Raw genomic sequence first — 15,012 nt, 5'->3', positions numbered from 1 at the left:
TCTTAAATTACGGTCTAAATCCCAGAGCGCCACCCGACTTCCTCAACCCTATTCAGGGAGGCAGAGATTCAGCTGATTGGTTGCAAGCAAGACAAGACGCGGTCAAGATCTCACAAGATGCGCTAGTGGCAGCTCAAGCTCGTCAGGCCTTCTATGCAGATCGGACAAGGGTCGAGGGAAAGCTGAAGGTGGGAGATTTGGTAATGGTCTACCGGGATTTCCTCCTGACTCCTGAAGCTCGGGACCGACCATCCCATAAATTACGCCCCAAGTGGTTTGGCCCCTTTCCTATAACCCATGTGGTCGGCCCGAATGCCTACAAGCTCAAGTTGCCTCATACCAGCCGCTGTCACCCGGTATTTAATGTGTCGGCACTCCGTGCCTACGAGAAGAACGCTATTCCTAATAGGAGACAGCCTACGCCTCCGCCTATCACGGACCTTGATGGTCATGCCCGCTATGTGGTGGAGAACATTCTCAGTCACCGCCGTCGGCAGAATCAGCTTCAGTACCTAGTCAAGTGGCAAGGCTACTCTGATGCCACTTGGGAGCCTGAACATTATTTGTTGGATGAATCTGGTAATGACATTGTTCCACTTCAGAAGTACAAAACCTTGGCTTCTGCCCGCTGAGTTTTGCAGTTGAACTTCTAGTTTCACCTTACACATTTGTTGAGCTTATTACACTTTATTTGCATGGAGTTTCAGTCGTCTTATTGTGTTACTTCAGTGCTAAGCCTTTTTTCGTCTCGCACGTGTTTGCGCTTATTGTACTCTATTCCACTTGAGCATTTGGGTTATAAGCTCCTTCCTCTCCATAGGAGGGGGATGATGTAACAGTTTTCCCCTGTTCTCTATAACTTTACACTCCCTCGCACCTCGTGCGTCTTACGCCTGTCTATTAGCACCTTCATTGGCGCCATTGCCACATGTATACTATCACATTTTGCATATAACTGGTCGAGGCACGCTCAACCAGGCCTCTTACTTTTCAAGTTTGATTAAACCTGTTACAACACGTGCCATCCACCTCGAGCTTGTTGCTGACATGACCACAGAACAGTTCATGATGGCATTGCGCAGATTTGTGGCAAGAAGAGGAGTACCGCGGAAGATCTTCTCTGACAACGCTCAGCAATTCCTGCTTTCGAAATCGACTCTACAGCTTGCTTGGGAAGCCATTGTGAAGCTGCTTCCCATGGAATCGAATGGATTTGCATTGTGCAACTCTCCCCATGGATGGGGGGTTCTATGAACGGTTGATTGGAATCGTGAAGAAAGCCCTCCGTAAGTCTATTGGCAGACTAGTTCTCGAAACAACGGAGCTGTCAACCATTCTCGTCGAAGTTGAAGCAGTAGTAAATTCACGACCGCTGGTGTACGTAAGCGATGAGATCTATACGGTCTTGACACCTGCCCACTTCTTATCATTATCAGCCGAAATCAGTCTACCCCAAGGGCATGTAGAAGAGGACCCTGATTTCGCCCCAACAATGTCGTCAGCGGAACTGCTACTTTCTACGTGGAAGAAAGGTCAGAAGCGATTGAATGAGTTTTGGAACTGTTGGAGATCTGAATACCTAACCAGTCTACGAGAACGGCAACAATCGCAGTTGAAACAGGTTGCTCATTCTACCGTGAAGCCAAGGATTGGACATGTGTGCCTCATCAAGGACGACGCGCCCAGAGGTATGTGGAAACTGGGTATCATCAGCGAACTTCACGCTAGTCGTGATGGAGAAACGCGTTCCGCCACTGTGAGGACGCCCAATAACAAGCTCCTTCGAGTTTTCTTTTCCTCTGCCAACTTGCTCTCCCACTCACTACTTTGGCACTAGGGTGTAGTATGGGCTCCATGACTTATGTGTCTTTGCTCTTCAGTACCTTCGCAATTTGGTTCACAAGATATGTCACATCATTAGCGTAGCCTGTCAGGAGACATGCGTCTGTGGGGACTGCCCTAGTTAACATTAACAATACCCAAATAATAATAATCACCTAAATACGCGGGTCTTATGCGCTATTATAATCTTTCTCCCTTTGGTCACCAGGTCTTTTGTGATTGATCTCTCCACCTGTGTGTGGGAATGTCGTGATTACATCACGAAGTTGTACATAATATCACGTGTATGTTTGTGTGACGTTATCGTCCACGTAGCATTAGCCCTTTTGTTTGTTTTGATGGCTTTATGGTTTTACCTAGCTTCTTGATGATCAGAGATTAGGGTAAAACTGGAGTTTGGGTACTTGTGTATCTACTGAAAAAGGATGAGCTACTTCTGGACAGCCGGGCATCCGCTGGCCTGTCAAACTGCACGGATAAGCCCTGTGACCATTGATTTGACTGTCTCGGCCAGCACTCTATGTGCTACGGTATCTGTGCACCGTATGTGCCGGATACCGTATGCATATGGAGATTCCATACATGTACGCCTGAGCCATCTGGCTGGATTTAACGGCCGTTAATTTCGCCAGGTTTACTTTGAATTTTGGCATTTTATATTATTTTTTCGGATTTATTTCCAAATTTGAATTTGAATTTGAATTTCATGTTTACTCAATCTTCGGACAGCATGCTGTTTATAAAGTCGTGTTCGCTCATTATCCACATGTCCTTTGCGTCTCTGTGTTTTTCACTGTTTTTATTTGACATTATCTTTCTTTACGGAGCTGTTGTTGCTGTTCATTTTGCTACTCTTTCTTTTCCCTCCCCTTATTTTTATTTATCGCCTTGGTTGGCAATCACCCACTCTCTTAACATTGGCCGGTGTTTCCACCGAGTCTTGAGATGTTGTAATAAACATTTATATTTATCACTCTTCTATATCGACCTCCACTAATTCTCGTGATCCTTGACTGGTCCTATATTACCCATATCGCCGTAATATCGACCGCTTTTATCGACCGCTTATATCGACCACTTAGGCATTGTTATCTTTCGACTTTGGAGGGACTTAGAAAATTTCTCTCCACTTCAAAAAGAAAATTTGAAAGAAAGAAGACAAAGGAAGAGAACAAGCAGGATTTGAACCCACAACAGTATGAATCTCAAGCAACCCCTTATACCACCCAGCCACTGTGCTGCAGATGCTGAACCCTGTTTGTTGTTCTTACAGTCTTGTACCCAAAATAGGCAACATCCTGTGTACACTATAGTACAAATGCTATACTTAAAAGGTTAAAATAGCTCCTAAAGGTTCAAATTCTGGGGTGATGGCAAAGGAATCGTGATAAATAGGATATTGACCTCGACTTCGGTCTATATGGGAAATATAGGCCGAGTAAAAGACCTCGGCGGACCTCGGTCTTTTACTCGGCCTATATTTCCCATATAGACCTCGTCTTGGTCAATATCCTATACATATAAAAAAAATATTAACTGGTTTGAGGGAAAGAGACAAACGGGAAAAGTCTGAAGAAAAAATTGACTGTTACCACCAGGACTCGAACGAGGGACCTTCGCTTGTAGCCAGCGATGCTCTAACCACTGAGCTATGGTGTAGTCGTCATCCCAGCAGAGGCCGTTCAACATTTTCTTCAGACTTCGTAACTCACACTTCCTGTGAATCCACACAGGCGGGTGGGACGCAGCCCTCAAATTATATATTCGCCGGAAGTGGTCAAGTGGTCACCCGATGCATGGTCACATGCACAGAGATTTTCCTCCAAAATAAATTTGCTGGATATTTTTTAATTGCTAGAATACTTGACGTATGGCTATGCACTAGGCCTCGACCAAATATGCTTGCGCATATTTCCGCATATTTTGTGACACAGTTCATATATGGCATATTGAGTGACAAAGGGAATATTGGAATGAAGCTAGCATATAATTCAAATATTCAGAAGAAAATGAGGAAAAATCATTAATATTGTACATACATCTACATCTACTGTTCTTTCAATCAAATGAACCCCTCGATAGGCACATTGCCTTTGGGTCATTTCATAATAATAATAATAATTATGGACAAAATGCGTTCAGAAATGTCTTTTATGGATGAATTTGGAATGGTTGAGGCGTTTGCTACATTCCCCCATGGATGAACATTATCATTACGGTTGCTGGACACACTCCAGCCATACTATTCCGCATGTGTTTTGATTTGCACCATAAGCATGATAGCCGTGAAGCCAATGAATATTCCAAGGTTGTAATTTTACTGAAATGATCTACACTTTCTGCTTATGTCGAGCATATTTTGGCATATTTTGGCATATCTTTTGCATATCTTGCTTAGCCTTTGGCATATTATGGACGTTTTCCCTGATATGCGACGAGCATAATATGCCAATGAATATTCCAAGGTTGTAATTTTACTGAAATGATCTACACTTTCTGCTTATGTCGAGCATATTTTGGCATATTTTGGCATAACTTTTTGCATATCTTGCTAAGTCTTTGGCATATTATGGACGTTTTCCGTGATATTCGACGAGCATAATAATATGCTCTTTTTTTAGCATATTTGGTCGAGGCCTACTATGCACCGTATGAGGAAACCCCTGCGGCCTGACTAAGGGAGTCGTAAAATACCCAGTATTTTACGACTCTCTGGCCTGACTCATGGAATCTCCATATCTATACCGTATACATGTACAGTCATGTTGTTGGTTTAACAATGAAACAAACAAACCAACAACAATAATTCAACATGTGTCAACTAAAACAAGGTTTAGATATGTATCTAACACCTTTGTACAATCATGTACATGTACGTCCCGGATTTGGAGATTACATGATTCCGAGGGGTTCTTCAGCTCCTTATAAGAACGATTGTCGGCCCCAACAGCCTGTGCAACTTGCGTTGACTCTGAGCAGTTTCAATTGTTTCTCATTCGTTTCTCTGGATTAACCGCAAAACGGAAACACTTCAACGCTCCCTTCAGTATTGAAAATGGCCGCTCCCCGTCAATTTATTATTCCACCTGAGGAAGTATTGGATTACAACGGTATGTTCGAGAGGATAGTATTCCTTGACACCATCATCATCGAGTTCTGTCAGGGGCGTGGAATCGAGCTAGTGGCACCTTATGGCTTGATTGCTAACGTTCATGTGTGTCCAACGTGCAATCAACGCTGTACCTTTTCAGTGTATAACGGAGGCATTGATGGATATCGTTGGCGATGCCAACGTGACAGCTACGTCAAGAGCGTTCGTGTTGGCTCATTCTTCCAACGGAGCCATTTGCCTCTTGATTTATTGATGAAGATCATCGTCTTCTGGAACAAGCAAGAGCCGCAGAAGGAAATTACAAGGTGTTACAAGGTGACGGAGAAGCCACTGCTTGATTGGTATAATTTTCTTCGAGACGTGGCAGGTGAGTACCTCACCAATAACCCATACCATCTCGGAGGCTTCGATGATGAAGGCAAGCCTCGGGTGGTGGAAATTGATGAGTCGAAATACTTTCACCGGAAGTACCATCGCGGTCAATGGAGAGATGGCCACTGGGTCTTTGGTGCAATCGAAAGGGACACCGGAACTTGCATCATGCAAGTTGTTCCTGATCGCACGGCAGCAACACTGACTGCCCTAATAGCTCAGTGGCTCCTCCCCGGGACACGCATCATGTCGGATGGATGGGCTGCATATGCCAATCTCTCGACGATACATGGGGGCATCTTTCAACATGATGTTGTGATTCATGAAGCTAACTTCGTGAACCCCAATGACCGCGATGTCCATACAAACAACGTGGAGAATATGTGGATGAGAGCAAAGCGGCAGCTGAAGCGCATGTTCGGAACATCTGACACCTTATTTCCCACATACTTGGTGGAATTTATGTGGCGTGAGCGGTTCAAGGAGCACCAGGATCGGTACTTCGAATGCATGGTGCATTGCATTCGACAATCATACCCTGTGCCATCCGCTTGACCAGTGACCACATCTATTTTTCAGTTCCGCTTTCCCAAAATGTTAAAATAAATTTTTCTAGAAGAGGTGTTTGGGTGTGCTGGTGCGTGAGTTCCCACGGGAATGGATGGACATCCTTTTTGTCAAATATCCGGCGATTGGCCGAGGGAAGTTAGTTGGGAATTCCGGCCGTCGCGGGAAGAGCATGATCTTTGCTTTTAATAGATTTGTGGTTACTTTGAGATTGATGAAGAATGGTAAAACCAAGTCAGAAAGTCTTTTCTTCGCTTGTTCTCCTGAGCAATCTAAAACTTAGTGCAAGTAAAAGCAAGAATCATTGTAATCGAAAGAAGAAGAGAAAATACTTTAAAATAGCCTAATTACTTAGTTTACAGTGTACTTCAAAATACTCGCTACCTTTCCCAGGGAAAACAGCCTGAATCATGACTTGTAGGCAAAGTGTAGTATCCCTGCCCGACCAATACGGAAGTAGTATGGAACTAATACGGAGCTTTGCCTGATGTATAGTTAGTGTATCTCCGTATGTAAGCGTACGGCGTCTGCTGCATAAAAGCAGCTGCGCATTTCTGTTTTGATGAAGTAGATGAAATTTTGATAATAACGAGCTATTCAACCTCCAGGTGTGCACCGGAGAGAAAGTCAGTTATTTTGCCGTTTCTTCTTTCACTAATAATTATATCTCAGGTGTGTACCTGAAAGAAGTAGAATAAAAGTAATTCTTGTTGATTTCACCGCGCCTACCACTCGGCTACCCATTACAAAAGTTTGCCGGTAATTCTCTAAGCAAAATATCGGGAATTTTTACAGAAATAATTCCATCAATTTTGGAGTAAAGTTTCGAAAATATCACGAAACCTGGCAGATCTACCGATATCTATCTAACCGAAAAAATCATATAAAATGCCAAAAATTCAAAGCAAACCTGGCGAAAACAATGACCGTTAAATCCAGCCAGATGGCTCAGGCGTACATGTATGGAATCTCCATATGCATACCGTATCCGGCACATACGGTGCTCAGATACCGTAGCACATAGAGCGCTGGCCGAGACAGTCAAATCAATGGTCACAGGGCTTATCCGTGCAGTTTGACAGTCCAGCCGATGCCCGGCTGTCTAGAAGTAGCTCATCCTTTTTCAGTAGATACACAAGTACCTAAACTCCCGTTTTACGGAGATTAGAGTAAGTCATGTAGTACTGAATGAGAATTAATCCCAGTCCTTATGAAGTTAGTTATGTTGTGGAACTAAGAGAGTCTAGACTCTAGTCACAACAGAATCAGTCTTCTTCCCCATTACGTCTGCATGGCTGACGTGTGTCTTACTTTGGTACGAGCTGACGAGTCCTATACTGTCGTGCCATAGCACCATTAGTGCCACGATAGCACCAACGTGTCTCTGCTGCTAATCTCTCCATGATTGCCTTTTACATGTTCACTTCTATAATTTGCCTAGAACAAACCAGATGGTGTTTCCTGCTGTGGTATACGCGAGTTGCATGAACTGAATCTTGCATGCGTACGTTATAACACAGAAGCAGCCACTATCCTTCGATACGGTCAAGTCCTGGCTGACCAGTTCCTGACACCTGAACTACTATAGACACCCTACATCCTCTCACACTCAATTTGGTGGGATGTTCCTCATCACTGAACTGGGACGTACTGCACCAGATCAGGGTGCTAGCTCCTTGCACTATGAGCAACGTTGTTTAGGTCATAGCCTACTCATTTTTGTCCTGTATTCTCTGTCAGTCTTCCTGTCTTGTTTGCATCTCTCTGCCTTCTTTCTCGTTGTCGCCGCGCTATGCTTTTTCTGAGTCACATCTGGCTGCGGCCAACTACCCTTCACTTTGTATAGTGTCTCTACTGCTGTATTTGTCTCTGTGTGTGCCAGTATATGTGGAGCGAGAAGTTGTATTTCTCGCCGGCCGAGCGCAGCGATATAGGCGAGAAGTGATTTCTCGCGAAACAGTTTCAGTTGCAACTATGGCATCTGGTGAGTTCTCTATTTTCGCTTCTTTTCCTGACTTCTTCAGTCAGTTTTGAGTCTCACCAGTGTCCCTGCCCTCCCACCGAGCATTTCTGTGCATATTGTCATTGCTTTTTATCACTTTTTGCCGTGATGGGCTTGCCATGCCCATATGATACCTAATCGCCATTGGCGATATACACCCGTTTTTTCCCTCACAACTGCGTCCGTCGGCGCGAGGGTTTTTTCCCGCCTGGCTCGGTCCAGAACAAATAATCTGACGGTCTCAAGTGGTTCTGCATCATGGCCGATTTCTGCTATCCACTGGCACGCCTATCCTATCTGAGACACTCTGTTCTCAGTCCTTGCTTCCATACCTCACTCCTTATACTGTTCACATCTGGCTGCGGCCAACTACCCTTCACTTTGTGCAGTGTCGCTATTGCTGTCTACGTCTCTGTGTGTGCCAGTATATGTGGAGCAAGAATGGATATGCTTCTTGTGCACTAGGCCGCGACCAAGTATGCTAAGAAAAAGAGCATATTATGCTCGTCGCATATCAGGGAAAACGTCCATAATATGCCAAAGGCTTAGCATGATATGCAAAAAGATATGCCAAAATATGCTCGACATAAGCAGAAAGTGTAGATCATTTCAGTAAAATTACAACCTTGGAATATTCATTGGCTTCACGGCTATCATGCTTATGGTGCAAATCAAAACACATGCGGAATAGTATTTTTTTTTTTTTTTTTCTCTACAAAATCCACATATCTCCAGACACTGGGGTGAATGATGGAGTGTGGTGGTGGGGCCCATTAAGCTCCGCCGACCAGAGGTCTCGGCTTCATAGCTCCATGGACGCACCAAAGGGATATTGGGTGGGGAGGATTAAATTGAAAAAGAAAACAGAAGGAAGAAAATGGAAAGATTGTATTGCTCAGTGAGCAAAAGAATAAGTTGAATATTGATGTGAACGCTGTTAGACTTTTAAATTCAAGAGGAGACTGTCCGTGAGGAGAGATTACATGTATGTCCAAGCAGGGTAGGACACTGTACCCTCTTACTCGCGTATGCTATGAGTGGCCCAGTTCCAGTTCGTTCTGAGGAGATGGTGATAAGCTGCTGTCTTGAACTTTTGGATGTTCTTTGGGTGAAATGGGTGGGGAATGATAGAGGTAGGCAGCTGGTTCCAAATTGGGATGACGGAGTGGGGAAAGGCTCGGCTCACATTGTTCCGGGAATTGGCAGGAAGAACATTCTGTAACTGATGGGGATGCGCGGTGGACAGTCGTACAGCCTGGCGGGTGAGGCGTGTGGTCCTGGGTTGGTGTGTCGGGGGTGGAGCCATTCTCGAGAGAAGAGCGGGAGAATTATCGCAAAGGGCTTTATACAGGAGGCAGAGGGCAGCGATGGTGCGGCGAATTATGAGGCTAGGAAGCCAGCATTGCGGATGTATTGCCTTAATGGCTCGCTCCTGCACCCAGTCCAGCCGATTCAAGTGGGAAGGAGCTGCCCCCATCCAGACGATTGGGCAGTACTCCATAACCGGCCGGACAAAGGCTTTGTAGGCTCGAAGCCGGGCAGGAATAGTCAGCAAGTGAAATGCCTTGCGCAAGGCTCCAAGTCTCTGCGTTGCTCGGACTACAACAGTTCGGATATGCTGGCTGAATTTTAGCTGATGGTCAAACGTGACGCCGAGTACTTTGATGGAGGGCTGCTCCTCGACAGGAGTTCCATTGAAGACAATGGGGGGTATTGGCCAGTCCCGACGATGGTGGGAAATTGTAAGGGCCTGAGATTTGGCTGGCTCGAACTGCACTTTCCAATCCGAGCCCCAACTGGATACTAGGTCGACAGCAGCCTGGAGTACTCTAGCGTTGTCAGGAACAGCAGCGAGCGTTGCAATTTCGGCGTATAGGGTTGTGTCATCGGCGAATGAGGCAAGGTTGGAGCCGATTGGGAGGTGGTCTTCAAGGTCGTTGACGTAGACCAAGAATAAGGTGGGCCCCAGGATACTGCCCTGTGGCACCCCAGCCTTAACTGGGCGTCTGGCTGATGTCTGGCCGGAGATGAGGACTTGAAGTGTGCGGTTGCAGAGGTAGTCTTGGAGCCACCGATGCAGGTCTCCCGAGATGCCATACACTCTAGCCTTGTGCAACACACCAGTGTGAGACACCCGGTCAAATGCTCCAGCAATGTCGATGGCCAGCACTCGAGAAGCTCCTTTATCTCCGGCGGTGTGCACCCACTGGTGGTGGAGAGCAGTCAGCAGGTCTGCTGCACTGTGGCCGCGACGGAATCCAAATTGCCGTTCTGACAGGACGTGATTCGTCTCCATGAAGTTGCTCATTGCCCTGTTGACTATGGTCTCCATGACCTTGGAGAGGATGCTCAGTAACGACACTGGTCGATAGTTTGATGGCGACGATTTAGACTTGCGCTTGTGGACTGGAACTACGTTTGCAACCTTCCACTGTTGTGGCTGGATACCGGAGCGAAGACAGCATGTAAATAGTTTTGAAAGCGGCCGTGCCAATTCTGCAGAGCAAGCTTTCAAGACGCGGGCAGGTATCCCATCTGGACCAGTGGCCTTGGTGGGGTTGAGCTGGCGGAGAGTTCGCTCGACTGTGGTTTCGCGAAACCGGACGGTGCAGAGGTTGCGGTCAGTACGTGGTCGGACGTAAGGAAATGGAGCGGATAGGTCGTCTGCCCCTAGACTGCATTTTTTGGCGAAGTGTTCGGCCATGCACTCTGCTTTGCTGCGGTTGGTGTCGTGCTCCGTACCATCGGTGCTGCGGAGAGTAGGTATGGATGGGCTGTTTCCGTGGCCAGAGGCCTTCTTGATGGTTCGCCACCATTCACCAGACGCCATACACCCAGAGGCTAACTTCTGCGCCAGGCTTGCTGTGAATGCCTGCTTGGCAGTTGCCAGGCAATGGTTAGCCGAGTGCTTGGCGACATTGTAACGGGCTTGCAGCTGGGCACTTGACCGGTCGGCGCAGAGTCTCCTCCATGCTCTTTGTTTCTGTGCTACAGCCTCAGTGCATTCCGGTGTCCACCAAGAGGGGTTAGATGGTTTCATGCACAACTGCTTAGACGGTATGTATCGGCGCATTCCTTCCAGAATATTCTGGGTCAAGTGCATACACATTGCATCAGGATCATCACTGACAGTGGACTGCCAATCTGTTGTTCTAAAGAAGTGGCGGAGTCTGTCCCAGTCTGCGCGTTGGTAACGCCAGACAGTTCTGGTCACTGGTGGTTCCTCTGCTGTGCTTACATGAAAGTCAGCTAGGACACAGGCATGGTCAGAGTTTCCCAGAGGTGCTAAGGTATTGACGGTCGCATCTCCCGGTAGGTCAGTCATTATTAAGTCGAGTGGGTTAAGGCCTCTGGTGGGCTCATGCACGTGCTGCTCCAAGCAGTGAAAAGCACACATGTCTTCAGTGTACACACCTGCATGAGTTGTCTTGGTGCTGCCGAGCCAATCCGCGTTGTGTACGTTAAAATCTCCAGCCAATACCACATATTGACAAGATTTACGGGCCAGGTCAATGCCAGCACTGATGGCTTCAAGGGTACTGATGTCATTGTCGTGGCAGGAGCCAGAGCGATATGCAGCACACACAGCCACTGACTTCTTATCCACAGTTCGGACACTCAGCCATATTAGCTCCTCATTACCAACCTGGATGTCATCGAGTTCTCGGAGGGCCAAACTGGCTTTAACCCAAACCGCAACTCCTCCTCCATGAGCTGTTCGATCCTTCCGCAGTGGGGAGTAGTACCCAGGCAAGGACAGTTCGGAATCAGTAGCCTTCTCAGGGGTTAGCTTGCTCTCTGTGACAATGGCAATGTCAGGTTGGTGAACGTGTACAGCATGGTGAAAGTCACCAAGTTTACTCAGTAGTCCAAATGTGTTCGTCAGCAGGATCCGAAAGGATCTAATTGGAGCTTTGAGCTTGAGTGTCGGAGGACTCGGAGAGAGCGTCACTGTGTGAGCCGGAAAAGGTGTCCCCCTTTAGAGCATCACTGAGAGTGTCACTGTGTGAGCCGGACAAGGTGTCCCCCTTCGGACGCTCACGGTGGCGCCAAACCCGCGCGTACAGTGGGCGAGGCCAGAAGTTTGGAGCAGTGGCGATTTCAAGGTCAGTCGCATCGATCATCAAGCGGGCAGACACTTTCCCATCTTCTGTGGTGTGTATGCTGCACTGGTGAACCTTCACCGGTTTGTTTACTGCTGCAGAGCGTTGCTCAGTGAATTCCTTGACACTTTCTTCACTGCTATGTGAGTTCAAATTGCCCACATAGATTACGGCTTTCTTCACTCTGTGAGGTTCGTTTGATACCAGTTTCAACGTGTCATCCGTGATTGGCTCTAGCTTCAGTGGCTTGGGCTTGACAGTGGGCCGCTCAATTGCCTGGGACTTGTCCTCATCCTCCGTTGACGTTTCATGGTCACTGGCAGGGTCACCCACGCTACGGGAAGTGCTACGGTGTTCGTCTGCATCAGTGGTACACGTGGCAGCCTGGCCTGCGCGAGTACGGGTACGCTTGCTGGTCCTTCCCGCTGTACTCTCCATCGTACGCTGGCTGTGCTGGTTGTGGGCAACTGCTGGAGGAGTCAGGGGAGACTGAGCACTTGCTGCGACAATGGCGGACTCCCTGAGGGCGACAACCTCCTCGTTCAGGCCTGCAATTTGCCTCGATAAATTATCGATCCTATTCTTTAGTCGTGTCTCGCGGTCTGCGGACTCCGTCACAAATGTTGCCAGCGTCTTTACTACGTCTAAAATCGAAGACTCGATCCCGGGGAGGGAGCACAACAATTTTACCTCCGAATCCGTCAGCCCGCGAACGGCAGCTTTTGCTGGAGGCATGGCGGAGGTAGGCCAAAGCTATCCGATGTCTACCTAGTTTCCTACTACTACTACTATACCTAATGTTTGAAACCAGGCCGGCCTGATGCCGGTTTCCTGGCGAGAAACTGTGGGAGCCTCAGAGCGCAAAAACCTGCACCCTGCTCCAAAGTGTGAATTTTACATTATGGCTGGGGTGTGTCCCCAGCAACCGTAGCGATAGTGTTCATCCATGGGGAAATGTAGCAAACGCCTCAATCATTCCAAATTCATCCATGACGAGAGAACAGTATCCTGCCAACCGTGGTGTTTCTCAGGGTTCTGTACTTAGTCCGCTTCTGTTCACCCTGTCTACACGCTCTCTTCCAACATGCTTGGCTTTCTCCACTAGTCAACTCTATGCCGATGATACAAATGTCTATGTTGCAGACAAGACTGCCGACGCAGCCATTGAAAAGCTTGAGAAAGACTTGCACTCAGTCAGCGAGTTTCTGCACTCCAGGGAACTCGAATTAAACCCAGCAAAGACTCAGCAAAGACGGAAGCCCACCGTACAGGCATCCCGTCAGTTGCGGTTCTGTGGCACTGTGGTCGAACAATCATCTTGTGCTAAGTATCTCGGCATCACTATTGATGAGCACTTGACATTCTGTCAGCAAGTTGATGCACTCCGAAATAAGGTCAGTGCAAAAGTGAATGCATTTCGGCGCTGCCGCACCATGTTGACCAATGCAGCCAGACGCATATTTTATCTCTCTTTTGTCCAGTCTACACTGGAAAATGCAAGCAATGCTTATGTACACAGTCTGCGACAACATGAATATGATTCTCTCACTCGTATCTCTCGCCGTTCATTGTGCACTGTATTTGGCTACCCACTCACCGCAGATGTCCAGTGTATTCTGTCTGGAAACAACCTCACACCCTTCACTATCCGTTTCTCCCGTAAACTGTATCTTCTTGTATTCAGATGCGTTCATTCTTCTGCCAGCTCACTTCCGTGCCGACTTTTCTGCCTTCTTGCCAATTCTGAGGCACGTAGCCGCACCTGCACAAGGTCTCAAGTCTCGCCTGGACTTGTACTGCCACGAGACTCCTCTCGATTTGGTTATTCCTCTCTTTCTTATTTAGCCGCTGACGGCTGGAACTCAGTTCAGGCATCGGTCCGCCTTGCTGCTTCACCAAGTCAATTTCGTATCGCAATCCTAGATTGGCTAGGGTACCCCGTAAGGAGACCATAGGTCTGTGGGGACTGCCCTAGAGAGATATGAATAAATACTATACTACTACTATAAAAGACATCTGAACGCATTTGTCCATAATATGAATGTTTTGTCCTTATTTTCTTCAGAATATTTGAATTATATGCTGGCTTCATTCCAATATTCCCTTTGTCACTCAATATGCCATATATAAACTGTCTCACAAAAATATGCGGAAATATGCGCAAGCATATTTGGTCGAGGCCTATTGTGCACTTACAAAAGGAGACTAACCAAACTTTCCCGCAACAAATCCCTTTCTCAAGCACGCCCGCACTCATACACGCATGCATGCACACGTACAGAAAAGCACACGCACGCACGCATGCACGCACGCACGCACGCATGCACGCACGCACGCACGCACGCACCCACCAACCCACACACGCACACGCCCACACATACACACACGCACACATACACACACACATTCAGGAATAAGCAAAAGCGCTGAAAACCGGCAAGTGTCTCATCATATCATAATGAACACAAGGATATGCTTCTTGTGAACTTGAAACACAGAGGCAAGAAGACCACTGATATCCTATCCCTTCCTCTAACAGCCACTAATTGTGACCAAGCAGAACAAAACAAATATCAAACCACCGCATCACTTCTAGCTACTTACGACTCTTTTTCTTGTTGATATCTGCAAAATTCAGCGCGGCCCACAATTAAACGGATGATCCCGGTCATGTAACACAAAGAGAAGAAGATAGAAGTCATTGGTAAGCAACAAACCTTACAACACTACAATGTGCATGTACACGTAGGTATGCTTATGACATAGTCGTGGACAAATAAATCAAACCCATGAGCCGAAATCAGCGCCAAAGTCCTTGTGGTCCTCAGAGAGGTTCTTGGACAGTGCATGATGTACAGTAAAACCTGTGATTAAAGACCACCGTGGTTAGTGACCGTTGGGATGGTGCGACCTGACGTGAGAACGATTGCATCCTCGACACGGAATAATTATATCTTTACACACACACACAAACACACAAACAGAAATACAAACACACAAACACAAACACACAC

At 47.0% G+C, this 15,012-nt stretch overlaps 1 protein-coding gene across 3 annotated transcripts in view; it reads right to left on the bottom strand.

Annotated features, from left to right (window-relative positions):
- LOC135830684 (uncharacterized) overlaps positions 1-15,012 on the bottom strand; it is a 227,691-nt gene that overhangs the window by 95,785 nt on the left and 116,894 nt on the right. For all 3 annotated transcript variants that reach the window (XR_010556090.1, XM_065342909.1, XM_065342910.1), the window contains exon 15: positions 14,603-14,623. Coding sequence is in view for 2 of the 3 variants with exons in the window: in XM_065342909.1 (XP_065198981.1) it covers positions 14,603-14,623 (21 nt within the window). In the remaining variant the exon portion in view is untranslated. The remainder of the gene's footprint in view (positions 1-14,602; positions 14,624-15,012) is intronic.

The sequence above is a fragment of the Sycon ciliatum genome, unplaced genomic scaffold, assembly GCF_964019385.1.
Source record: "Sycon ciliatum unplaced genomic scaffold, ocSycCili1.1 SCAFFOLD_162, whole genome shotgun sequence".
Taxonomy (NCBI): domain Eukaryota; kingdom Metazoa; phylum Porifera; class Calcarea; order Leucosolenida; family Sycettidae; genus Sycon; species Sycon ciliatum.
This window is presented reverse-complemented; position numbering and strand designations above follow the sequence as displayed.